The 27,241-nt window shown below is 42.0% G+C and overlaps 1 protein-coding gene and 9 non-coding genes across 10 annotated transcripts; 8 read left to right on the top strand and 2 right to left on the bottom strand.

The window, feature by feature from the left end:
- Nucleotides 1-5,941: 5,941 nt before the first annotated feature.
- On the bottom strand, nucleotides 5,942-6,014 carry TRNAK-UUU. The gene has a single exon. It is a non-coding gene; the product is annotated as a tRNA-Lys (tRNA).
- An 832-nt stretch (nucleotides 6,015-6,846) lies between these two features.
- Nucleotides 6,847-6,918, top strand: TRNAA-CGC. Its single transcript has one exon. It is a non-coding gene; the product is annotated as a tRNA-Ala (tRNA).
- A 475-nt stretch (nucleotides 6,919-7,393) lies between these two features.
- On the top strand, nucleotides 7,394-7,467 carry TRNAI-AAU. The gene has a single exon. It is a non-coding gene; the product is annotated as a tRNA-Ile (tRNA).
- A 1,121-nt stretch (nucleotides 7,468-8,588) lies between these two features.
- Nucleotides 8,589-8,660, top strand: TRNAP-AGG. Its single transcript has one exon. It is a non-coding gene; the product is annotated as a tRNA-Pro (tRNA).
- Nucleotides 8,661-9,939: 1,279 nt separating this feature from the next.
- TRNAK-CUU lies at nucleotides 9,940-10,012 on the top strand. Its single transcript has one exon. It is a non-coding gene; the product is annotated as a tRNA-Lys (tRNA).
- A 5,796-nt stretch (nucleotides 10,013-15,808) lies between these two features.
- On the top strand, nucleotides 15,809-15,903 carry TRNAY-GUA. Its single transcript has 2 exons — nucleotides 15,809-15,845; nucleotides 15,868-15,903. It is a non-coding gene; the product is annotated as a tRNA-Tyr (tRNA).
- A 1,408-nt stretch (nucleotides 15,904-17,311) lies between these two features.
- Nucleotides 17,312-17,384, bottom strand: TRNAA-AGC. Its single transcript has one exon. It is a non-coding gene; the product is annotated as a tRNA-Ala (tRNA).
- A 3,341-nt stretch (nucleotides 17,385-20,725) lies between these two features.
- On the top strand, nucleotides 20,726-20,813 carry TRNAY-GUA. The gene is given in 2 exon segments: nucleotides 20,726-20,762; nucleotides 20,778-20,813. It is a non-coding gene; the product is annotated as a tRNA-Tyr (tRNA).
- Nucleotides 20,814-21,261: 448 nt separating this feature from the next.
- On the top strand, nucleotides 21,262-21,351 carry TRNAY-GUA. Its single transcript is given in 2 exon segments — nucleotides 21,262-21,298; nucleotides 21,316-21,351. It is a non-coding gene; the product is annotated as a tRNA-Tyr (tRNA).
- Nucleotides 21,352-22,359: 1,008 nt separating this feature from the next.
- ABT1 (activator of basal transcription 1) lies at nucleotides 22,360-26,835 on the top strand. Its single transcript, XM_032649297.1, has 3 exons — nucleotides 22,360-22,736; nucleotides 23,417-23,622; nucleotides 23,777-26,835. The coding sequence occupies exons 1-3, from the start codon at nucleotides 22,496-22,498 to the stop codon at nucleotides 24,155-24,157; spliced, it is 828 nt and encodes a 275-aa protein (XP_032505188.1). The 5' UTR covers nucleotides 22,360-22,495; the 3' UTR covers nucleotides 24,158-26,835.
- Nucleotides 26,836-27,241: the final 406 nt, after the last annotated feature.

Raw genomic sequence — 27,241 nt, 5'->3', positions numbered from 1 at the left:
AAAGAAGAGGGAGGGAAACATTTTTCGTATCTGCCCTTGTCCCCTCTTCGTTCTAGTCTCAACAGTGGTCACTGTGCTCCTTGGGAAATGTACGTCATACCCTTGCAGACCCTGCGATAGCTTCCACCCGGGGTCATGCAAATGACCTACAAACGCCGTACTTGAACTGTCAGCAGACGTGGCCAGACGCGCACCCCGACGCCCCGCCCCTGCGGCCGCACGGCGCCAGGACACACTTCCGAGCCCTTCTAGGTCGCCCCGAAGTCCGTGCTGCTAGGAGTCGCCTCGCGCCGGCCCGGCTGGAGGCTGGGACCACGAAGTTCTTTCCCTGGGTTGCTCCTCAGACCTTTCGCAGACCTTGCTCGGGCTTCCGGTCCCGGGCTCCAACCCCGCGTCCCCTTCAGTGAAGTCTGGGCCAAGGTCATTGCCAGCACCCGGCGGTCGCTGCGGGCGCGGGGCTTCTTAACCTTTTCGGTGCCTGGGAGCCCTCTGGCTTCGTGACGAAGCCAATGGAGCCCTTCTGAAATTATATTTTAAAAAGCATTAAAATAGGATAACAAAGAAAACCAATTATACTACAGAAACAGTTATCAAACAATTAAAATAATTTGCGGTATAGTAACACGTGTGCTTCTTCATTAATATATTAAATATTAAACATCAAGACCCGTGTTATAACTACTGTAACTTCGAAACAGTTAAGTATGAGATATTTGTAACATACTTCATATCTCAAATATGGGGTATGAAAATGTAACTTTTCTCAGTGACAAAGCCGCGGGTACTTATCTTCTGACTGTAATTTGTTGCCAACATTCATCCGTGAAGGACATGCTAAATTTCAGTTAGAGGTTAGAGATATTAAAGATGTCATTTCTTTTTCCTATCCAAGTTCACCAGTCCCCAAGTTAAGAAAACCTCCAAAAGTGCTTAACACGGTGCCCGGCACAAAGTCCCCTCTTAACATGTAGATATTAGTAATTTTATTATAACTTTTCTCGCATCTGTTCAAATTTCTTTTAGGTGACCATGATGAAGTTAATCAAATGAAATCTTGAAAGAGCACAAAGATAAATCGAGTTCAACCCATTAATTCTTTTTTTTTAAATTATTTTTTATTGAGGTATAACTGACATATAATATTGTATTCGTTTCAGATGTACAACATAATGATTCGATGTTTGTATACATTGTGAAACGATCACTACAATAAATCTAGTTAACATCCATCACCTTACATAGTTACAAAAATTTATTTTTCTTATGACACCTTTTAAGATTTACTTTCTTAGCAACTTTCAAAGATGTAATGCAGCATTATTAACTATATTAATTTCAGTTAATAACATAACATATATAACTAAATATGTTATATATAGGTTACATATATATAACATTCTGTTTATATACATACATATATATATTCAGTTATTTATATGTGAGTTCTAAAAGAGTGCTGTCTGCACACTCCTGCTGAAGTATAAAGGAAAGGAAAATGTGAATTTGGTGGTTGTAGGGAGTGGGGGGTTGGCAACTCGAAGAGAAAGAGAGGATGACATGTTTTTAAGGATTAATTCCTTGATTTATCCAGCAAATATTTTTAGAGCTTCGATTATGCGCCAAGACTACAAGGCAGGCCCAAGGGCCTTGCCTTCACCAGCGAGTGATGATACTCAGCTCCCGGAGACTGAGAAAAAGCTCTCCCATCTGAAGGAAGAGTAGAAAAAAGCAAAAGTGAACAGCTCCAAAGTTTGACTCCATCGTTTCTAAACCATCCATCCTTGCAAGGAAAGACTCAAAGGCTGCTTTGCCCAAAGGATTTAGCTCTAGGCATGACCTTTGATAAGAAGACCTAGAAAGTGCCCATATACTTCCACAACCCTGCAGCCACAGGTTAAGTTGAGGTAAGATGAAGCGTAAGAACGAAGAAGTAGGTTGTGGGGAGAAATAACACCAGAGACAAAGCAGTTCAGAAAGGTCTTTCCCTTACAAAGGAGTTCAGATTTTATCCTGCTGATCTTGAAAGTTTTAGCCCTGGGGAAAAGCCAGATCAGATTTGCATTTTACAAAAACCTCTGTGTCCTTGGCTTTTGTATGGTTGAATTAGAAGGAGGATATTGGAAGTGGAGGTTTCCCGCCTGTAAAGTATACTGCTTTATTCAGGCCTAAAAAAAGGACTTTCAGGAGGATGAGGCAGAACACATGCCTCCCTTGCTAAAAAAGATAGTTATAAGACAGTTGCCATACTCCTCACACGAGATGGCAAGAACTTGAATTTGGGTGGTAGGTTGGGAGCCGAAATGGAAAAATTTTCACAAAATTCCCTGCATCCTCCCTCTTAAGTATTTAAAAGGTAGACTTAGTTAGGGATTGGATATGAAAGAGTGAGGTAAGGGAGGGAAAGGAGTCTGAGAAGGGACCCTAATTCCTAGCTTTGGCATTTATGTGGACAGTTGTAAAACTAACTGAGATAAGGAATATACAAGAGAGAAGAGGAGAGGGGAGAGATTGATGAGTGTAAAGAAACGTGAAAGTTCTGAAATTTACCCAACTTGCGAGCTCAGCTTGTTAAGTTAGCCTACCACACACAGTTTCATGGATGCTGGTTCAATTCACGAGACTCCTGGGTCAGAGACAATGCACAGTTTATTATTCCAGGAATAGCAATAACCAGATTATCAGCATATTTTCTCTGATTCCCCGCCTCCAATTTCCAGAGGGCAACACATGACATCTGTACATTCAGTGGATTGTGTTACAGGATGGAAACCCTAAACCTGGGGATCCCAATTCTTTAATAATGAGGAGTAAACATGCCTGCCTGTTGCTCTGGAGAGAAACACTATCTCTGTCTTCCAACGGTGTTTGCTATATAAGCATCCTTGAAAACATAATCCAGAACAAAGGACAGTCAGTGCCCCACTAGCAATACATGCAGAAATGTGAGCGATCCATGATGAATTACCTCCTAACAATGAGTTGTTTTCACTAGCTGAGTTTTGTTTTTTAAACAAAGTCTTCCAAGACTAGATGAGTTGGGTGGAGGGTACGTGAGATTTCAAAAGTGAAAAAGAGTGAGGCCAGTTTACCTTAACAGACCAGAAGCTCCAAAGAACCTCCACAGAACTGTTGACATCTAATTAGTTATTTGTATGCTTTTTCTGTTTTTTTTAATGTATATATATTATAATAAACAGTAGAAAAGAAGTGTGGTTGACAGTGTAGCTTGGGAATCTGAAGGTTTACCTAAAGTCACCTGCCTAATAAAAGGGTAAATGACCCATGGAATCTTCTAGTAGCTTTTCCCTCTAGGCACTACCTCAAGGTACCTAGGCTTCTTGAATGGAGGATGCAGGTTTTGACTGGTAAAGCAAATTATTAGAATTAGTTGCTTTTTTTTTAATTTGTTTTTAAATTGAGGTATAGTTGACTTACAATAGTATATAAGTTTCAGGTGTACAACATAGTGATTCATAATTTTTAAAGATGACACTCCATTTATAGTTATTATAAAACATTGGTTATATTCCCTGTGCTGTACAATATATCCTTGTAGCTTATTTATTTTATACGTAGTAGTTTGCACCTCTTAATCCCCTACCCAGAACTCATTGATTTTAAGTGTTTGAAGATATCTAGGCTAATGGGGACAGGTTTAGAGATCGAGAGAATAGTGTAGGTTGGAGATATAATTTATCTGTTAATTTAATCCAGTGCCATTTTGTAACTACCTACTATATAAGCAGCTTGACTCCTGGAATTGGAGTAACATTCTTGGCAAGTCTGTCAGTCAGCCAATGGCATCCAGGTTGCACACAGATAACAATCAGTTGTCGTTGGCGCACAGATAGCAGTCAGCTCAGGAAGGCTGGTGTTTCAGCCCACTAAGATCCAAGCTGCAAAATGTAAAAGCTCAAATGATTGTCTTCTCTTTCTATCTCAAACCTCCCCCAAAGGCTGCAAATAGAATCTTTTGACTCTCAGCTAAGTATACATACTGACATATCGGTAAGTCCTTCATCTTCTCAAGAAGTGTAGCAGCTCAACATTTATGATCTTACTGCTTGGCACACTTTCTGAGACCAGGTCGGAATCATCTGGAATTATTCAATTTTGTGATCACCCCCCCTCACCGCTTATTTTAAAAATGTTGTGAGAAACATTTTTAAAATGTTGTGAGAAAGAGGAAAGTTTAATTAAAGTTCGAGGAAGTTTCTTTTCTTTTCAAAAAGCTCGGAGCATTGTAAAAAACAAAACGAAAAAAACTTGTGGGGTCACAGCCCAAATGGGCTTCCTTACAGACAGAAAAATCTTTCATCTACAGGTGTGTGGCCTTCTCAAAGTTACAAGGTGACAAACGCTGAAAGAAAAGATTTCTTGTGTGACTCTAATAGCAATAATAATGATGATCACATTGGGTTACTTCTTCTGCAGTATTTTCTTGCTGCAAAATGCTACGCTCTCTGAGGATTGGCCTCGAGGCTCTCACATTATGAGGCTCATATGCTGCCTACCATGCCAACAAGGCAAATGACAGGAGTGTTCTGTTATTCTTTTCTAGAGGTTTTATAACTTGTTTGATAATTTTTAATAGCAAAGTAAAATCTTATTTGTCTGTTATCTGCTGGATCCATTGGGATGAAATTTCTGCTTTGGGGAGTTACCAAACGAGGTCTCAATCAAGGGCTGCCAAGTTATGCTGCTTTAGTAGTTCCTAGCAGGGCAGAGATGGTGTTGGTGCCCCTGTGCTCAGGTGACTTGAGGCTTTGCGTCCTCTAGAAGAGTGAACTTGGATTTAGAGGAAAAGGTGGTATAGGCAGGTTACTCAGCATGTAATGGGGAAGAATAATTTACTTTAACCTTTGTATTCTATCGCTTTGGCTACAAGTTAGTCACTAAAGGGATGTTGCCTATAAGCTTAGCTTATACATTATGGCTCATCTCTGGGAACCCTTCCTCCCATGTAATGAGCGTTAAGCTAAAATACCTTTGTTTAGCTCACAGGAAACCTCCTGACCAGGCCCACCTGTGAATGGCTGCAGGAAGGAAGAAATTAACGTATCCTAGAACCAGGACTTTGCTCCCTCCCCTTTTAGTGTAAAAGAAGCCTGAATTCTAACTCAGGGAGATGGTCCTTTGGGACACTAGTCCACCATCTTCTCCTTCTACTGGCTTTCTGAATAATGTCGCTATTCCTTGCCCCAGCAACTCGTTTCTCAATTTATTGGCCTGTGATTCTGCTAGCGGTCTGAGCTTGGACTCGGCAACAAGCACAGTACCCATTGTTCTGTACTATATGTTACGTTTCATCTTTATGATCACCCTACAGCCCAGTGTTTCTCAATGAGGGAGATATAAAATGAATTTAAGCATGGGTATCACCCAGCATTTTCGAGAATAACATGGAATCTGAAATAGAATGCAATGCATGTGGTAAGTGGTAATTCAGGCAACTTTTGTTCCTGTTACACATGTGTGTATGGGTCCAGATGTAAACTAAACTACAAACTGGTCATGGCCAAAAATGTTTGGAAAGCACTGCCCCTAGGCCATGAATTCTGAGTATGGCACCACCTCCTCTATCCAGTTTACCTGGGCTGGGCATCCCCAGAGCTGAGCTCTGAGAGGAGCACACCAATGTAGAGAAGAGTGAGCAGTTCTGCACATTGGTTGCTTTTCAAGAAAGAGTTTGGCCTTTGATAATTTGTTACCATTGTTAATGAAACTTTTACTCGAGCTCTAGATGAAATGTTTTGTGCTGTGGCTTCCGGCTAAAAGGCCCTTCTATTTTCTGAAAAGGTCCTAGGTTGTGATAACTATGCCATGCTCAGGGTCCCCTCTTTTTTTCTTTAGGGAAATCGGCTTGTGATTTGAGTTTACCTCCCTTTCTGTTACTATTCTTTAGAGATGAATATACAGGAATAGGAAAAGAAAACGACAACGCCCAAAGAGGGTCTTGAACCCTAGACTCTCAGATTAAAAGTCTGATGTTCTGCCAACTGAGCTATCCAGGCTCACACAAGAAAAAAAAAAACGCCTTCCACATCAACTATAGTCAATTTATGCATACATTCAGAAGAACGATTTTAGGCATTTCGCCTGTGATTCCAGTTAAGAGCTGGCTATTCAGAAAATGCTTGGCATAGAAATTCAGCCACAGTGAAGGTCTTTAAGGCCGCGATAAAACCATATTGCATTAATTATAATGTCTCCCCAAATTGTATCTTTCTCGCTCACTCTAGTTTATATACATACTATATGTATATAAACACTATACCTCTATGTAGCATATAGAGATATATTCTATAGTACCATATAGAATTCAGTGCAGTCAAAAACTGCAGGTTGGCCTTTAGTTCCTAGGCTTCCCAGAGAAGTCAAATATTCTACATTTGGGCCCAAACACTTTCAAAAGGAAGCCAATCCAATGCTGATGCTTTTAAGGGATAATTAAATCACCTTTCGGTCGCTCTTTGGATACCTGAATATAGGTCTAGGGACTGAGGGAGCGATTTGATTTCGTGCTGGGTCTCAGCTGTCTTTGGAGAGGGGAAAAAAGGAAAAAGAAAAAAGGAAAGAAGCTTTTAAAGGAGAGTCCCACTCTCTTTTTTCTCGTCAGGTTTCGTTCCGTCTCTAAGTTAAGTGCTTGACAAGGGTCCAATGACTGGAAGGCTTTCTCCACTCGAAATACCCATGAACGTTGCCCCATTAACCATTTCAAGATTTTGCTGAATAAGCAAAGGAGAATTTAATTTAAGCGTTCAGAAAATCTTAGAGTTGCAGAGGGGGGGAAAAAATTCAGATTCAAAGAATTGGGAAGTGCTACAAACGCTTTTGCTGCAGGATGGGGATGTAGCTCAGTGGTAGAGCGCATGCTTCGCATGTATGAGGCCCCGGGTTCGATCCCCGGCATCTCCAGGTCCTTTTACCTGCATAATCAGAAATTGCCCTTTAAAAACATCAATGCTTACTTTGTATCCTTCTCTAATTTTCTCGGTACTTTTTTAGCCACGGCGTATAGAACTGTATACGTAGAGAGGAAAACAGGATACCTTTGAAGTTTTTTAGGATATCTGTAATGAATGAAATTGAAAACGCAGAAAAGCACACCCAATGGACAGATGGCCGAAGAGGAGCAACTTGGAAACTTGCCCAGGATCCATTAGTGAACGGCTAGCTGTGGTAACTGGCCTGAAAACACTCAAAGGGGAGGAGGAGGTATTGTTGCTGAGTCATGGTACTGAAAAGAAGGACAAATGTTGGGAAACGGACGAATCCTTGTTTGGTGTAGGCGAATCCAGCAGCTCAGATACACAATACTGTTCCTATTATCAAAACATCAAGAACGAGAAAAGTTTCTTGTAAAGGCTTCCAAAGAAGTGGGATAATGCGTGGCCGGTTAGCTCAGTTGGTTAGAGCGTGGTGCTAATAACGCCAAGGTCGCGGGTTCGATCCCCGTACGGGCCAGAATCACCTTTTAACCACCACTGTGATTTAACCGTGAAATAGTTTTGATTACTTTCCAGCCAAACTGCCCAACGACTGTCCTACGAGACAACCTGTGGTATCTCCACAAAAGACATTTTGCCACAAGTCCAAACCATCCTAGGGAGTCCAGAGCACACGTCTTTGAGCAAGACAGATTGCTCAGAATTTTGTCTTGCTGCTGAAAAGCAGCAAGACACCTTAGGAGTTATTAAGTTCATTAGAAGGAAAAACTGTCACCAGTTTGTTTAGTGGCCAAACACTGCCCTCGAAATAGTCTGAAAACATACTGAGATGCGGGGCAAGTGTGAGAAGACAGTGTTCATGATATCCGATTGCTCAGTTGAGGATTTCTATTCGGTTAGATCATCCCTCACATGAAGGGAGGACTCCCATATTGGGGAAAGTGTTTTCTTGTTACTTTTATTTTTTTAGGTAAGAAAGGACTAAGCCCTTTTCCAGAATCTACTTTGCCGTCTGTCACCAACCAGTTGGTCCACGTTGACCGACACAAGCAGACCCTCTTTCGTCCACTTCTCGATGTTACGCCTCTTGAATCAGTCTCATTTCCCACCAAAACCGACTTTCTGAACACTAATTATGTATCCCCTTGATCCTTGTACAACGAATTTTCTTTATTCATTCACGACCTCAGAACTTTATATCCCGTTGAGTGAATTTTCACTATTTTCCGTGGAAAATACTGAGATCAAGCCAAGAGGAGTTAGGGAGCTTGTCAGAAATGCAGCTTATTGGGCCTCACCCCCAGGGACTTTGACTCAGTAGATTTGAGGAAGACTACAGGTTTCTTTATTTTAAATAAACGCCACCGTTGTTTCTTACAAAGGGTGGATCAGCGATCTCTGAGAAATAAGGCTTTATACAGACCAATCTTCGAAGGATTCAGTTGCGGGGAAATCCAGGGAACTTCTGAGCCAAGTCGATCTGGTTTTAAAACTAGGAAGGGAGGGTAGCAGGGAGACAGAAACAAAGAGAAACAGAGACGGAAAAAAATGTTATATATCCAAGTAGGAAAGAAAAACGGAGTAAATATTTAGGAGAAGTAAATATTTAATCTATCTAGAAAAATTGTTCTTGCAGGTGGCTCGTTGGTCTAGGGGTATGATTCTCGCTTAGGGTGCGAGAGGTCCCGGGTTCAAATCCCGGACGAGCCCAGGTTTTGCGGCCTACACCCGCTATTGAATGCTTTATTAACTCACTCAAAAGAAATTGGTACATCAAATAAGTAACTAGATAACTCTTCTAGTTAAGAGAGACAAGTACTTTTCAGCTTTGGCTCTTACTCAGTTTTGCATCAGCTCTAAATTGACTCTTGCAAAGGCCAAGGTTTCTGGTTATTCTAGAAGTTCGACTCCACGGTTGTGGTCATATGAAGTGTATAGGAAACAACATTGTAAAGCAACTATACTCCAGTAAAAGTTAATTTTAAAAAATCCAGGTAATAAACATTATATTTTTAAAATTAAAAAAATAGTATAGGAAGACGATGGTCATATCTCAATTCAATGTCACCCATCATTCATTCATCACATCAAAGAAATGGGTTCAAATGGAAAAATCAAATATTGACCTATAGAGTTGGGATGCTGGAAACCTTTGTACAAGTTATTTCGGCTTTCCTTGTTGCGTATTCTTCCATCATTCAGGAATAGGGGCTCTGCTTCATTATTGAGAAGGGGCACTTTTTCTCTTTTCCCGGAGCGTACTGTTGGTACACTCTTTAAACAGATATTTGTTTAGCATCTATTATAATCAATGAGCTTTTGCAGTCTGTGGTAAACAAAATACACAAAAATCACTGGATCCTATATTCCAGTGGTTGTCAAATATTTTATATTAAAACGCAATTGCAACACCCCTTCCCGCCTCCCTTTTTTGTGTGTGCAAGCCCTGATTGTGGAGAAGGACAACAAATGAACAAGAACAAGCGGCCTGAAAAGGAGGGAGAAAACCGCAGGGAATTCCTTTAGGACTACATTTACACAGCGTGGCAAGAGGGGCCAGAGTTGACTGGTGATAGAAACAGGAGAGGAATGTCTCAGTGGGTTACGGAGAAGGCCCAGTGCAGTGTTTTGGTTCGAGGACCTGACCTTTGGGACTGAGCTTGGAGCCACATTGGCAACCAGGCCTGGAGCTCTGGGAATGCCAGAGCTGGGCTCACCCTTAGAGCGTTCAGAGATTCCGACTCTTGGATTCCGGAAGGATTTTGTGGTCTATCAAGACATGTTGGTGAGAATGAGGCGAAGAGGGAAGATGTCGTGAAAGCGAATGGAATGCATGCCAATAATTTCAGACAATGCTTACATTCTTTGCGTTTCACGTCATCTTATATAACAAAAACAGTAAAAAAAATCTAGAATCCTATTAATCCCTGTCAGTCCAGGAAGAATTTTATAGTCTCTTAATTTACTGAAGGAAGCTCGCGTGCGAAGTGCCCGGCTAGCTCAGTCGGTAGAGCATGAGACTCTTAATCTCAGGGTCGTGGGTTCGAGCCCCACGTTGGGCGAATAATCTTTGTACCTTTTGCTCTCAGCTACATTTCTGCACCTTCCCCTAATCTCCAAAACAAAGTGCCTCACCGTTGTCAAACGAGAAATTTTAGAAAGTATTGAATTGCGGAATCCCGGCGACCAGCTGTGGTTTACTGGCTCTGTTGAACTATTCGGCCAGCTCTATGACTCCAGCAGCGTTAAGCCTCATCGCCCCCTGGCGGCAACGCACTTCTCTGGCTTATTAGCGCTTTTGTTTGGGTAACTAGAGATAACATGGTCTCTGGTAGGGCATTTAGGCTCCTGGGATGATTCTGAAGCACTATCCCCACCGAAAAGGGTTTAGGTTGCAGGAATGTTGGAAAACGTAGTATGAAGGTGGAGACGATCCAAACAAAGGAAACAGTTTGATGAGCAGAGGCTCAGAAGCAGCAATGTCCATGGAGAGTTTTGAGAATGGTGACAACTTTCTGGCCCAAGCAAGTGTCATTATGTAATAACGGGAGACAGATTTTCTATTACCACTACCTCATACACCCTTTCAGCTCCTGATCAACTACACCTAAACAGCACAATGGACCTCCTTTTAGATAGTGCTGTTTCCAACCTTTCTTCCCTTCCTTCGGCAAGTAAAAGAACCAACCAACCCACAACAGGTTGCAACTGCCTGCAAAATAAAATCTAAAGACTTAAGCCTGGTTTTTATAGTCCAAATTGCATTTCTGCCATTCTCTCTTGAATGGGAGTGTGAAGGATAGTCAAGAATAACTTAAAATCAGAACACCAGCTTTATAAATTTATACTAAGAAAAAAAAACTAAGTGGCCCAGTGTGTTTTTATTGGCCCTCAAATTTGGGAAGGCAAAACTCATACGAAAGGTTGCCTAGTGTATAATCAGAGTAAAACGAGTTAGATGTTAAAAATATTTATGTCGCTTTGAAAACCTGGTAATGCTGTCTACACCCATTGAGACCAAGAGCCCCAGTACTATCAATATTGTATTGAAAGAATGCCCACTTCTGAGCATGCTGGAGACAGGACAATTTACCACTCTCCATCCTCCCCCATCCAAACCTTCCTTTTTTCTTTACTCAGGAACCTGAATATTGTTAATATATCCCTTGCTCCATGTGATGTTATATTCCGTTTTAAAACTATTCCGTATTTTACCTATTTAGATGAATAGCACCTGTGGTTGGGCACATGGAATCACATGTTTTAAACTAGGTAGACTCCCTACAGTTTGGAAGTATTGTCAGTATATACACGATGAAACCGAGAATCATGAGTCAACTTAAAATGGATGGACGAGAAACAACTTTCCTGGAAGAGTTCACTGAGCCTTGACTGTTCTCCAGGTCTCAAGACATCTTTCAAATTAATTGATGAACGTATTTTTATTAAGCGCCTTTTCCCTGTTGGATACTTAACATGAAAACATGCATATAACATGGGCCGTGCCTTCAAGAAGGCTATCATTTACTTACTGGGTGAATGTAACTGACTCAAGTGAAAATTAAATTCTCAGTTGTATTTTAACTGTTTAGCATTAGGAAATGAAGGTGCTCGGAGTGACTGTTTTAAAAAATAGGTGATGGTGACAGAAACGGAGTTAAGAAATTACCAGCGTTTATCCAGTAAAATCAAGGGAACAGAGGCCCTGTATTTGACTCATATGAACATTCTACTTACTAGAGAGAACAATCATTGAAGATTTACAGACTCCATGTTGTGGGTATTAAGCCCTAAGTCTTATTGTAAAGCCTGAACTCTTGATCACCCAGCAGCATCAACTTAATGTTTCGGTTTCCTGGTATGATGAAAACTATAAAGGGATGTCCTAGACAGAGGAACAAGTATTGCTGGTGTTAATAAGCCACATGTCCTGTTGTCAATTAACTTAATGGATTTCTTGTTTATAAACATTTTTTGAGTTGCTTGGAACAGACTGCTTTTTCCCATTCTTATGGCCCTTTGGCTATATTGTTAAAATTGAGTTGACATACTTCAAAATTGCATTTCTGAACTCAAGGCCTGTGCCAACATCTCCAAGGCCAAGGCCATCCTGAGCTTGGTCGTGAGCACAAGCTAACCTAACTCCTTAGACATAACACTTCAACTGCAAAGGAGTCCTTGATTAAAGGTGGTTAAAAAGGGCACAGGTTGGGGGCTAGTGTCTTAGTCTGCTTGGGCTACCAGAACAAAATACCACAGACTGGGTGGCTTAAACTGAAAAATTTTAATTTTCTTGCAGTTCTAGAGGCTGAAGAATCCATGATTAAGGCACTAACTGATTCAGTTTCTGGTGAGAGCTTTCTTCTTGGCTTATAGAGGGCTGCATTCCTGCCACATCCTCAGTGGAAGAAAGAGGGAGTGAGCTTCCAGATGTCTCTTCTTTTAAGAACACCAATCCAACCTTAATTACTTCCTTATTCCAAATACTGCCACACTGGAGGGTGGGTGTTAAGGTTTCAACATATAAGTTTGGTGGGGGACAATATTCAGTCTACAGTAGGGGGGACAAAAAAAGCAAATCACACTATGACATTTTGGAATTCAGGAATTTGACACACAGTAACCTCTCACATATTTGTTGAAAGAATAACTTAGTTGCATTGCCTTTAGGATACTTAATCTTTTATATAGATAACATTGTTTAATAAATCTTATCAAATTAACTAAAAAAAAACATAGTGGCTTTTCCTTAGGACAGATAATCTGAAAGCAGAGTCCACAGACTCTCTATTCCTAACTAGAGCTTGACTGATACTGGCCTGAGCCAGATATGAAAGAAAAGCCAGAGGTCAGTAATTTGGAGGCTGCCTACAAGAACATGTTAGCCTACAGTTAGGTCTGAACTTGGGAGGACAGTCTCTGGAAGAAAAGCAAAGGCAGACACATCTACAATTTTGTGAATACACAGGTCTGTTCAGAGAAGGTTATCAACAGCAAATTGTATAGTCAGGTGTGCTTCAGGAAGTCTTGGTAGTTGAGAAGAGTAAACAAGAGACAGAAGTCAGGGCCTTAATCCTGTTCCAGAGCAGACTTGGAAAGCTGGGGTCATAGGTAAAGGGAAAAGGAAGTATTCTACACAAGAGTATTATCTGAGCCAGCAGCCCAAGGTGACAATATCTCAGGCATTCCAGAAACAAGCCAGTATTATTTTTTGAACATGAAATAAAGAGGAAAATATATGTATGCCAGAACATATTTTCATAATCAGCTGGATTCCAGAGTTCAGAGTCCTAGGACTTTTTCTAAAAGATAAATGTTTACATCAGCAGAATACACTTTTATTATATATATGGTCTAAACTACCAACAAGAGAGGTCCCACTAACTTAACTACCAAGCGTTTTGAGTCAGAGCCTTCAAAGCTGAAAATCTTTACCTCCATGATTGACTCAAACTTACTGTTTGAGCTTTTCAATTTGACACCTTTTGGGGACAGAGTTTATCTTATTTGCCTCTGTGTGTTCCCAGCACTTAGCATGGTACCTGGAATAGTCAGTGCTCATTGCATGTTTGTGAATATTAAAGGTTACTGTTGTGTATAGTTACCTAGTTCAAGTTCACACTGCTTGCCGCATGACAGGTCAATAAATTGAGAGACAAGTTTTGGGGGCACGGAATAGTGACTTTATTCGGAAAGCCAGGCGTCAGATAACTTAGTGATCTAGCGTCCCGGAGTACCATCTTATCAGGGGCTGGACGCTAGTTTCTTTTATAGAACAGAGAGAGGGAGGGGATGAGGAAGTGAAGTAAAAAGGCCTTAAGTCTTACAAAAGACCTCCTGGTTTTGGCCATCCTCGGGGAGGGGGATGCGTTAATTTCTGCTTTTCTGCAGCCATTCACAGGTGGGCAGGGTCAGGGTGTTTCCCTGTGGGCTGAACAAAGGCACTTTAATTTAACATTCAGGCAGAGGGGCAGGGTTCCCGGAGGCAGGCCATTATGTATGCCTGCAGCTATAGACCGAACAAAAGCAATGGAAAGCACAGGTCAAAGTAAAAGAAACAGATCCAACATTGCAGTCAGATTTTGCTCTTCCCTGTTGCAGTACTGGGGCAAGGGCGGCGGACCGAGAAGATAGAAGACAAACGTCCTCAAGAACCATCTTGCCTGGCTTTGGATGCTAGTTCCTTTTATGGAAAAAAGAGGGGGAGGTGAGGAGATAAAGTAAAAAAGGCGATAAGTTGTTGCAAATATTTCCTGGTTCTGGCTAGACTCGGGAGGGGATATGTTAATTTCTTCTTTCCTGCAGCCATTCACAGGGAGGCTAGGTCAGGATGTTTCCCTGGGAGCTAAGCAAAGGTATTTTTAGCTTAACCCCTCAGGCATGGGAGGCAGGGTTCCTTGAGACGGGCCATTATGTATACTTTAAGCCTTAGGCAACGTCCCTCTAGTGATTAATTTATAGCAAAACTAATAGAATGCAAAGGTTAAAGAAAAAGAAACATATCCAGTATAGAGTCATATTTGTTCTTCCCTATTGTGGTGGGATTCGAAATTCATCTCCCACCTGCCTCTAAGAATACTGAGGAAGGCGAAAAAGAAAGGAACACCAAAACTTTCCTGCTTCTTATATTTTCAGTTATATTTTATTGTGTAAATATATGGAAAAGAAGGCTAGATATATATGGAAGAACCAGACGTGATTCTTGACCTATGAGAATTCAAGTTATTTACATACACACAGACACTCCTCAGAATCCCTCAAATCTGCTTGTTCTTTTCTCAAGGCTCCTTAAAGGCCTGTCTAGCTTTCTCTGTCTGAATCTTCTATAATGTGGAGTGGGAGAAAAGGAAGGAAGGAATGGATCCTTTTTGTAAAAGCGTATTTTTACAAAATGGATAGTACTAAATACATTTATAAAATAGGATAACTTATTCAGTCAATTGGGGTTGGAGAGGAGATAAAATTTTATATTTAATTTATTCAGACTAGCCCCCTCAAAACAGATGTTTCATGAAGACTTGAGCTAAATGGCTAAATTAAGTGATTAGCAACTTGCTTTTAATTCCAATTCAGAAAAAAAAAAATCTTGAGCCATAGAGGAGTGAACACTGGTCTCAATGTTCCACTTTCACAAGGGGCATCGTTTGTCCTATGTGTATGGCTCCACTGTATGACAATGTAATGATTTTTAGTGGAACGTGAAGAACAAAGATTCCTGATATCTGTTGCCACCTCATGTGGATTTCACTTACATGAGAGTAATAGCCATTCTGAGCTTCAGACTGTCACAGAAAATTAGACTAGACTCACACTTTGTAAAATTAGTGTTTGAATGACATTACTTTCTACCTTGTTAAGATAATTTTAAAAATATTTTAGCTTCCCATCGACAGGTTTTTTCTGAGTTTAGAATTAGTGTGTTCGTCCGGTTTATCTACAGGGAGTTAATGTCAATTAAGAACGTCTTAGTATGGTTTTGAAGAGTTTAACCCTGTGCTTGTTTTCTTCCTCCTCCTCCTTCTGTTAATTATCTGTTAAAATTGCAGATTAAAGTACTTCAAATTCTAAGATTGGTTATTTAAATTCATTTATCATAGTAAAAGACACTCATTGCTAAATTTTTGTCAGTTCCTCATACCTCATTATTTTATTTTCTTCTTGCAAACCAGTGGGTGCTAGCGTTTTCTCCTTGGTCCAGGGCAGCGGTCCTGTGAAGGAGTGCTGGGTTACAAAAAAAACGTGGAGGCCACTAGAGCAGACCTAATCAACCGCACTGGTGAGTAAAACAATAAGCACCAATGGCTCTCCAACCTCATGCAGAGATGGCATGCTCTGCGGGGAAGACAGTTACTGTGCTTCCTTCGATAGCTCAGTTGGTAGAGCGGAGGACTGTAGTTGAGTGTATTTCTAACCGGGCATCCTTAGGTCGCTGGTTCGAATCCGGCTCGAAGGAGTTCACGTTTTGCGTCTGCTTTTTTCACCCTCACCCTTAAAAAGGTTTATCTCAGCTATATATATCCTTGCTGTGCATCTTTTTAAGAGTAATCTCAGTGTGCAACGAATCTAATTTGTTTAATTATTATTCTCCGTAATAATTACTAATACGCGATCAAACTTCAGGCTCATAGTTCATAAAGGGCCCGTGCCGCAAAAAAGTCCCGAGCCCCAACCAGGCGGATCAGAGGTGGGCCCCCTAAGCAAAGGATCCAGTGACAAGTCTCCGCCACCCTACCCGGCATCCCAAGACTAGGGGAGGGGCGGCCTGCTAGGAACATAGCTGACCAAAGGTTAGTAACTGGTTGGGCACGGGCGCCCTCTCGTGGTATTAGAGTCCTGAGTCTCTCCGAAGGTTTTGTTTGTTTTTTTCCCAGGTGGACGCTCAACTACTGGCAGTCGCCCACAGACCCTGGGGCACTACTCCCACTTCTCCGTTTAATTATGTAAAAGTGATTCTCAACCCTGGCGCAGAAAAGTGGGTGGATGTCAGTATCACCTGGGACTATTTTACAAAGCGCCTTTAGTTGCGGCACTTTGAAGGTGGGACCCAGGCATTGGTAGTTTTAAAAGCTCCCAGGTGATTTTAATGTGTTGCAAGGTTTGAGAACCACTGCAGAAGAGAAAAATTTTAGAATTAAAAATAATAGACAAGGGGAAAATTGATAGAATTTTCTACCCACTTTGGTCTAAACTGGTAGCTCCCTTGCTCTTTGAAAGCGACTCGAGGGCAAAAGAGTAAACAAGAAAAATTGTCCAGTTTTCAAAGATAACATGGGCCTTGGTTGCAAATTTTATTAGATAGTCCTGGACTGAGCGTCTCATCAACGCACCATAGATTCCAACCCAAACAAGTTCTCCACCGCAATTTCCCTCCCATAATTGGGCCATATTCTGCAATATTCCAGTATCAATTGGCAGTAGTGGCCCCACCACCCCCGTAGAAACAGCCAGATGACTCCAAAAGAGGACGAGTGAATGTAAAAAAACCAAACCTCAAACATACCTACATATTTTTGGCTCTTCAAAATTTCATTAAGAAATAGAAATTATTTGTTCCAGTTGTAAGAACTTGAGGTGGCCCTCAATAGGTCATACATGTGGGAAATAGATTCTGAGAATAAAAATGTAATATTAATGCATAAATAATTTAAGTGTAGACTTGTAAATCCACCTGGCAGAGACCAATATTCAAATCTTCGAAAGGCGAGAGAAATCTCAAAGAATCCAACCTTCCCTATCCTGTCACTGGAGAGAAGGGAGAGGCCATCAATTAGGAGTTGGGCCCTTACGTGGTAACGTTGTAGCGAGGTGTTTATTTACAGAAGCATGGAAATAAAGGCCAAAGAGTAGGCGGAACATAAAGCTGGAGAATGCGGGCATCGATCCCGCTACCTCTCGCATGCTAAGCGAGCGCTCTACCACTTGAGCTAATTCCCCTCCCCATTACGCTCTCCTGCCTCCCATACTTTAATATCCGAATGTAATTCAGAACGCGTGGCCACCTTGGTATCTAGTTGGCGTTAGACAATAGGACAAAGTACGGGTTATCAAACAGCCCCTGGGGCGCCACCTATAATCTGTTCTACGGTACTGGATCCTGTTGAGAGAAGACTGCAGGGTGCAGGTGGACCAGGGCGTGGAATCCATAGAAACACCTGTCTTCGAAATTGGGCAAGAGTTTAACACTGGAATCATATCTCCGGGGACCGGAAGGAAATTGTAGGTACATCCAGGAGGGCAAATCAAGTTTCTCAGGCAATGAGACTAGGCTTTTGGCCATCCCAATAGTTCCTGCCAATCCCCGCACTCCTAAATTTTCCACCAATTGATTCTGCTAGTACCAGAAACCGATTCTGCAGAGTTCCTACAAATGTCCCCTAATCTGCTTTCTGTATGGCTTTTTTTATAGATAAAAATCACCGTCGGTGGACACAAGGTCACGAGGGGGTGTGCGTCCCAGTTATTTTCTCCCTTCATTCTGGCTTCGTAGTCCCGATTTCGATCAAGGGTGTACAAGTTATTTTTCTAAGGTAAACACTAATAGAAGTGAATATAATCATGGCTGCATGCTTAGATCTGGATTCCTTGCAAAAAACCGAAAGTAGTAGTTGCCTCTTTTTCTTCTGGGCCTGTGGAGTACTAGGTACCAGGTACTGTGCTTAGGTGCTCGGTACTTCACAGAGCTAGTTCTTCAGAGGAGAACTCTTGAGCATTGCCGGAGACCCATCACTTGCAGGAAAGCCACGTGAAGACCCTTCCCGTCAACTGGTTCTTTGTCTGAAATTCCATCATTAGAAACATTTTTTCTTTTTGGTTTAATGTTATTTTCTAGTCTCAATGAAATTGGGAAAAAGTGATGAAATGGAGATGAAACATTTTACTTAAGAAAGTGACTCTATGTCCCTATGCTGTGCAGGCACGCTGCACAGGCCTTTCCAGGACCCTTTTAATGCCCTTAATGCTTGCTCTTCTCTTTTCTTTTTCATTGCGGTCAGGGCTGACAAAAAAAGTGAATAACTTTCTGTGGGAAGAAATCCTCCACCTTCCTGCACCCCCTCCATTTGAGACAAAAGAGTTCAAAACTCAGATGTTCTAAGTGGGTGTGTAGAAACCCACCATTCATCTCAAAACTTGGCTCAAGGTCAGCCTTGCCTTGATTCGCTCCACCATCTGGGTATTCTCTCCTCACTTCTCCTTGGACAGAATTTACCCAGTTACAGAAGTCAATTTGGCCTCCACTCATTTTTTTTCTCCATTTATTTTCCATGATTCTATTAGGGGTGCAAGTGTGGAACTGGAGTGAAAGAAAGTGGACTAATTCCATAGCTCAGATCCATGGATTAAGCTTTGGGATGACTGACTGTGAACTGGGAGCAACTGGGGGCTTTCAACCATGAGCTGGGAGTTCTAGTTTCCAATACATTGGATTAGGTATTAAAATTTCAACAGCTTAGCTTGCACAGAGGTAAAATGAAGATCAAAAATAATATCTTAAAATTCACATGGAAGTTTTCCCAGTTGTTAAACTACTGACTCAACTTTAAGCTCACTGTTCTGGACTGCACTGTGTTCTTCCAAAATCCAAATGTGACTGTATTCAAAATTGGAAAGTAATTAAGGTTAATGCAGTCCTTAGGGTGGGGTCCTGATCCCATAGGATTACTATTCTCATAATGGGAAACACCAGAGAGTTCTCTCAAGTCAGGAAGAGAGCTCTCACTGGGAATTAAAAGGCTGTCATCTTGATCTTGGACATCCCAGCCTCCAGAACTGTGAGAAAATAAATTTCTGTTATTTAAGCCACCTAGTCTGTGGTATTTTGTCACATCAGCCAGGGCAGACTAAGACACTCATCCTTCTTTAATCTGCCTTGTGATAAAGGAGGTAAACCACACTGCTGACTTACTACATGGCTCCATATTAGGCTTTGCCAAAACGGAAGCTAGAGGGAGAATGCAAGGTTGGAGGAGGAAGAGGAAAGGTGGACTTGTCTTTTCTGTTTCCTTTCGGAGAGCTTCCTGTTCCTCTAAGTATCATCCCAGGAAGACTTCTGCATCCCAAGAGACGACAATTCTGTAGCAGCAACTGAATCCAGCACCATGCTGAAATTTTACACTTGTTGGCATCTCTGCTATTTTCCACCTTGTATTCAAGGCACAGATAGGAGGACACTTGACAATGAAAGAGAAACTCCACGTCCTACAGTCTCTCTTCTCCCGCTGCTAATTCTCTATTAGGTCAGGAACACTGAAAGTTGCTAAATGATATTTTCTTGGTTTGTCATGGAAAGGGATTTAATTACTGAGTTCAATATGGACTACGTCCTCTCAGTACCCCTAATAGAATGCATTGGCAATTGCCATTTGAAAAAAAATTTTTGGAATTCTTTTTAATAATATCATTTTGTAGAAATAATAGTTTTGTATAAATTTGTAGAAATAAGCACAGATATTTTATAGAGAAATACACTTAATCTTTTCCTTAAGCATATTTCCAAAGAAAGCCTTTTCTCTCCAGATAATTTAGTGTATTCTCCATTTGTGTCTATTTCTGCTTTAGGCACAAGTGTAAGGCAATCTCTGTTGAACCTCGATGTTTGATGATTTTCTTTGAAAAAAGAATATATTTGCATTTAAATTTTTTAGGGGTTTTTGTTTCATTTTAATTGCTCCACAATAATTATGCAATATAATATGAACCACCCAAATTATTTGTCCAAGTAAGAAAACTCACACACACACTCCACACATTTCATCATTAGAGCTATGAATACACACGATTTCCCATTAGATTTTCAGAAAGGAGAATCACAATGATACCAAAATGCACTGGATATTGCTCTGCTCACAACTTTGGGATCCTCTTCAACCCAAATGTCTGTGTTTACGTAATTATATCATTTATCGAGCCAACCTAGACACTTTTGAGAGAAAAAGGAGAAAGTAATTAGAGGGGACAGCAGGAAATAGGGCGTAATCCAGGGAATTCACCCTAGGTATATAATACTTAGGGAGGAGGGCATGCGATACCGGTAGGGTTTTTGTTTTGAGATATACACAGAACAATATCCTAACGTCTTAAATGTACAACTCAATGGATTTTGCATGTTTATTAAACCCAGGAAACCAACTACTCAGATCATGACATAGAACCCGTTCAGTGCCTTAAAACTGCTTAAATTTGATTATACTTTCAAAAGTGAATATGAATATTATCAAAGCGGAAACCATCTGGATAGACATTAGGATTGGGATTCTAAAATAATAGCTATAAGTGGTCCTTCGATAGCTCAGCTGGTAGAGCGGGGGACTGTAGATACAACACTTAGATATCCTCAGGTCGCTGGTTCGAATCCGGCTCGAAGGATAAGAATTTTGAAAATTGTAGGCCGAAACAAATCAAACATACACATAAAGTGAGTGAACTCCTTCCGGTCCAAAAGAATAAACTGGACAGTAACTCCGCTTCAAGATAATAGTTCCCTCTTCAACCTATTTAGGAAAACCCTTTCATTTATGGCTCATTTCTGATTGAGAGAGGAGGCGCTAAGCTGATGAGACAGCAGGAGTGTCAAGGGTGATGGTCCTGTCATGTATCGAAGAGCGCAAGATAATGAATTAAAGCACAACTCTTTATTGTTCAAGGGCATTAATTTTTTAGTATACTCCTATAATCACTACCCATATCAGTTTTAGAATATTTCTAGCACCCTTCATGTTTGCTTCTACTTTTGAAATAAACTTATAGTCAAAACAAAACTACAAGATTGAGGTAAAGATTATTTAAAGTATTCTAAGACCTTTCCCTCAAAGGCCCTTCGATAGCTCAGTTGGTAGAGCGGAGGACTGTAGGTGTTCGATCGTTGGTTATCCTTAGGTCGCTGGTTCGAATCCGGCTCGAAGGAGTCCGTTTTTGAAAGGTTGTCATTGACACTGCAGGCCTGAACACGATAGAAAAATTGAACAGTGAACAGTCATTTGTGCTCAGATCTTGCAGGAATGAGTGTATAAACACACAAGCGATCCTCAGGTACGCCCAAGAGCCTGTCAACAAAGGTTGCTTCAGCGAGACAGAAGGTGAGTCAGAGTGTCCTCTTGTGGTGACCATTTCTTCGGTACCTTTAATTCAAAATAACGAGTACGCCATTGAGGCATATTTTTGGGTGGCCTACCCTGGACCCCAACACTGTGAAAACAAGTCCTGGAGAGAATAAAGCTCGCGGTACAGGCAGTCGCCTAAAGCAGGGCCACGTATACATTTGACAATAGGTATTTGTAACATAAGTATAAATACGAATCCATGCATCAACACAAATGTAAAACAGGCGCCAAATAAGTTTTTAAAAGAAATAATTGTCAAACATTAAAATTTTTTAGACATTTTATTCACAAAATCAAATTTTAAATTAATATTTTAAACTAAAATTTTTTTAACTAAATGAAAAGGTTACAGATGAAATTTTCAAAAATTAAATCTCAACTAAATTTCCAACACTTATGTTTGCAAAGTTAAATTACATTTTCAAAACTTAGATTTAAAATATTCAAATCTCTAAGTTAAATTTTGAAAAATAATTAAAATTTCAAACTTAATTTAAAAATTGAAATTTAAGTAACCTTTAAAAGTTGAGCCATCCCCCAACCTTGAGTCTCACCCGAGTCCCTTGGGTAAAATGCTATTTTGACCTGCAGAATACAAAGAAACCTCCCCTCACTCCCAAAATAGTTCTCCAAAATTTCCGGAAGAGCCTGCTTCATCCCGTCCTTTTGCATCTCACCGAGGAGTGCCATAGGGTAAGTTACACTTGGAGCTCTACCTCTCCGGTTCTGCCTCAACAGCTCAAGTTCTCTCACGCTTTGAATCTCCCGGCGGACCCGGGACCCACTTCCGCTCTCTCCTCTAGGCCTAGACTTGCGGGCACCGCCCAATCTTGTCCTTTCCTTTGTCGTCACCCGGACCGACCCCGCCCCCTCGACACAGGCAGTCGCACAAGGTGTGCGTCAGAGGCGCGGCGCTTTACGGCTGCCCTGCTTTACCTACCCGCAAGCATGGAGGCAGAGGAATCCGAGAAGGGAGGCGCTGAGCTGGAACCTCTGGAAGGGAGTGATCAGAAATCAGAGGCAGAGGAGGAACAGGAGGAATCCGAAGGGGCGGCTGGCGGCAGCAAGAAACGGGTAGTACCAGGTATTGTCTACCTGGGCCACATACCGCCCCGCTTTAGGCCTTTGCACGTACGGAACCTTCTCAGCGCCTACGGCGAGGTCGGGCGCGTTTTTTTCCAGCCGGAAGGTAAGTGCTCAGGCCTTGGCGGTGAGGGTAGGAGGGTGATGCTCGCTGGCAGTGAGCACGCAATGCAGGTCCTGTTGCCTCAGCTTGCCCTGGTCCGAGGCGCTGACGGAGCCGGGGACCCGCGTCCGGCTTCTTTGGTAAATCGGTAGCGCGCATGTCTTTTAGGAGGCGGCGATGGGATGTGGATAGCGCAGTATATACCTCGCTGAGCCTTAGTTCTCGGATAGCTAATTTTTGGATTTTAACTTCGGCTCCGCCCGCCCATCTTTCCTGAGCCGAATTTACCAGTTTGTTAAATGGGTACAGCCTGAATTTAAATCTCAGTGGTTTTCCCACAAAACTGAACGTATCTCTTTGTCATCGCGGCCCAGGTCAAGAGAAGGTTTATGATCGGCCGTCCCCAGCTCGCATACAGACAGACACTAATTGGAATTGGGGTTGGGGGCCTGTGCGGGTTTTAAAGAGAGCGTTTAGGGCAGACCTGATAAAGGAGTTAACATTTGAGGAAAGGATTGAGTTAGACAAGGGGAAAAGGGTGGACTTCGCAGTTATCCGCTTCCGGGCAAAGACGTTGAGGTGGGACTCTGGCCTGAGGGAAGGTTTGGAGAATTCGGCGAATGGGAGGTGCAGTTGAGCGGGTGCTGTATTGGCCTCGTTGACCACTGTTCTTTGCTTCGCAGACGGGTTCGTGAGGCGCAAGAAGAAGGCAGCGGCAGCCTCCGCTGCGGGAGGAAAAAAGCGGTCCAAGTACAGCAAGGACTACACCGAGGGCTGGGTGGAGTTCCGGGACAAGCGAGTAGCCAAGCGTGTGGCGGCCAGTCTTCACAACACGCCCATGGGCTCCCGCAGGCGCAGCCCCTTCCGTTATGACCTGTGGAACCTCAGGGTGAGGGGATCGGCTTGTCTGCCGCACCGCTCAGCCTTCCGTCTACCCAGCCCCAGCCGGCACACCCCTGTCACCTCTTGTTGGCCCCGCCCCCCATCTCCTCTCCATCCCAGATCTGCCCTCCTCAGATCTTTTCTTGTTTTCCCTTCCGCAGTACCTGCACCGTTTTACCTGGTCCCACCTCAGCGAGCATCTTGCTTTTGAGCGCCAGGTACGCAGGCAGCGCCTGAGGGCTGAGGTTGCCCAGGCAAAGCGTGAGACTGACTTCTATCTTCGAAGCGTGGAGCGCGGACAGCGTTTCCTTGCCGCTGATGGGGACTCTACCCGCCCGAACGTCTCCTGGGCCTTTGCCCAGCGTCCTACTGAACAGGAGCTGAGGGCCCGGAAGGCAGCTCGGCCAGGAGGACGTGAACGGGCTCGCCTGGCCAACGCTCAGGACCAGGCCCGCTCCAACAGAGGGCTTCTTGCCAAGATCTTTGGATCCCCCACCCCCTCAGAGAGCATGGAGGACTCCTCACTGGTCAGGAACTCTTGAGGGGCAGGGAGGCCCCTTCCACCTCCTAGCCCAGCCCAGCGTCCTATCTACCTGATAATGACTACCCAGGCAGACATTTTATTGTGTTTCTCAAACCAGGAGTGAGTGCTCAGACATAAAAGTTTTGAAGGCCTCTCCTTCCCCCTCCAATTCCTGTACATGCCTCGCTGAGGCACTTAGTTCTTACTAGCATGATTATGACTACTGCACATGTCTGTTTTGCCTTGTTTGATTCTTGGCGACCTGCCTCCTGCCCACTGGGGCCCTCTAAAAGTCCTGCTTTCTGGCCCCAGGAAGAGCCTTTATTTTGAACTAGACTGATAATGGCTAGTCCAGACAGCTGTTTACCCACCACATTACTGGGCATCAGCAACATCCTTTTTATTTAGAAAAGATTAATAAGGACAGGGCTTAATGGGTTAGAGTGGCTTGGGAGCCACCTTCCAAATGTATTTATAGAAAAGAAAAAATATATATATATATTTTATATGCCTTTGTAGTTTATGGGGGGTGGGGATGGTCATTGGATAAGTTCCAACTTCTGTCTGTGTCCCATTCACTCACCTTCATTCCATCTCCTGGTCTCAGACCCTCCCACTCCCCCCGAATTCAACCTGGACCCTTTTCTATGTATCTAATCAATTTCTTAGGCCATGTTATTAATAGTTATCTAATGCAGCATTTACTAAGTCGCTGTATGAGGACATAGAGTGACAGTGGTTCACATGGCCCTTGGTGTAAGTCTTATAGACCAGGGGTCCCCAACCCTTGGGCCTCGGACTGGTATTGGCAGCACAGCAGGAGGTGAGCGGTGGGCAAGAGAGCAGAGCTTCATCTGGCGCTCCCCATCACGCGCATTGCCGCCTGAACCATTCCTGCACCCCACCCGGCCCCTGTCCATGGGAAAATTGTCTTTCACGGAACCGGTCCCTGATGCCAAAAGGGTTGGGGACCGCTGTTACAGACCACTTAAAAAAAGATAAATGTTTAAGAAATAAATGCACAGAAGTACTACAGGCATCATGGTAGATGTGTCTAAGGGGTAGAGTGGGGCCATGGGAAGACACGGGTGACTCCATCTGCATGTGTAGTCGGGGAGGTCTCCTGACTTCAAGAATGAGGAATATGTGGACTCTTATTGTCTATCTGGGCAGGGCCCAGACTCCTCTCTCAATTGTCCTGTTACTCCCGGCTGGAGTATCCGTCCACAAGGAACGAACTCAAACCGTTTGCCCTGGGGGCCCATCTGTCTCCTGCCTCAGGGTGACTAGACTCAAAATACCAAAAGAGAAAAATCTCTTTCTCAAGAAATTGGCCACAAGAGAAAGGGTTAACCTGTATTTGAAACAGTTTCCATGATAAGTATTTTCTTTATCTAGAAGTACAATAAGTTATAAATGTTAAATATCTGGGACAGTTACTTATTCACTGTCCACTCTATGTGTGGTACCCTGGTAAACCAACATACACGATACGGTCAGGACTGGAAAAGGATGAGCAGAGACTTTGCAGTCAGGTGGCATTAATCACACTCAAGCTCTACCACTACCAACGTGCATGTCCTCTGACAAGTTATTTCTACGTGCTTCATTTTATTTCCTTTACATAGTAGAAATAACTTTTTAAGTTGTGATTATTAAACAAGATATCAATGCAAACCACAGCATCAGGACAGGGCATCTGACTTCTCAAGAAACATATAACCTCTTATTAGGATTATATCCATAAATTTATCATATGTCAGTATGTAGTGAATTCTGTAACAGATGAAGAGAGCATTTTGAATGTCATTGCCTATATAGTAAAGTAAAATAACTAATATTCTGTTGTTTCCAAGAGATACTAACTTTTGCATTTATGTAATCTTATCTGTGCACCAAACTTAGAGACTAAACAGGACTACTACTTATACAATTACATAGATGATGAACTTCCAGTTCAGAATAATTGGTAAATAACTGCACGTAATTTATACGTCATGAAGAGATGATTTAATTGTGGATGAGGAAGTAAAAAAATCAAAATTATTATTTCAGTCTGAAAGGGCAGTTCTTGAGATTTCCCTACCCAGAGGAGGATTTAACTGAAGCTTAAGTCCATTAGAAGGACCCAGCAGTTTTTTATTCACCATTGTATATTCTTTTTTTCTTAAAGAGGGCCCCTCAATGTTTTAGAAGTTTCAAGCCCAGCCAGAACTGGCCTATCCTTGCTCTCATCCCTTTACTGGTAGAAGGCCTATGCGATTCTACCATCCAGAGACTGCATCTCCTGCCTTAATGTTGGGCTGTGGCAAGTGACCCATCATTGCACTGTGGGTATCGTTTGCAAACAGTATCTTTCCTGTTTTCTCCTACTCTCGTCCTCCCTGCTCTGGAGATTCATGTCCACTCTAGACTGCCCTTCCTCCAAATTTTGTGGTGAAATTAGCATCTGTGTGTGTGGTTTGTGGGAGGAGACTATGAGGGCTATAATGTGCTTTGATCTAGTCTACTTGGATACTAGTACTAATTAAGAACACTGATCAAATCCATATTTAGCCTTTTGCTTTTTCTGGAATACACTAGGTTTTAGATCCAGAGCCTTCATGATAATAACGTGATGGTATATTTACTTTTAACCTAATAACACTTCAATTTTACTGTAGTATTTTATGCTGAATAAAATTCAAATAAAATCAACTGTGCAGATTATTTCAATAAAAATACACAAATATGTCTTGATTAAATTAATTCAATCAGTATTCACTCAGCTAATACTTAATAAAACTGTTACCATGTTCAGAAAATTATTTTGGAAACATCAAATAATCAATATCCCTATTTACTAATGATAGCATTAGCTAACAAGTTTTACTTTTCAGATATCTATGCAAAATTATTTTCTAAATAAGTTATTAGAAAAAGACAAGTTTATAAAACTTGTGTTTTATAAGTGTTACCAAAAATATGGAGTTCTCATCTTAATACAATCAATGAAGATACAAATTTCAGATTCTTGGTTTTTATTAATCAGGGTATTTCAACTATCTCTAGAGTTTTCTGCTATTCTCCCATATTATCTGTTTTAACTTTTATTTTTTAAAAG

The sequence above is a fragment of the Phocoena sinus genome, chromosome 11, assembly GCF_008692025.1.
Source record: "Phocoena sinus isolate mPhoSin1 chromosome 11, mPhoSin1.pri, whole genome shotgun sequence".
NCBI classification, from domain to species: domain Eukaryota; kingdom Metazoa; phylum Chordata; class Mammalia; order Artiodactyla; family Phocoenidae; genus Phocoena; species Phocoena sinus.
Note: the sequence above shows the minus strand (reverse complement) of the source record. Positions and strands in the feature narration are given on the sequence as shown.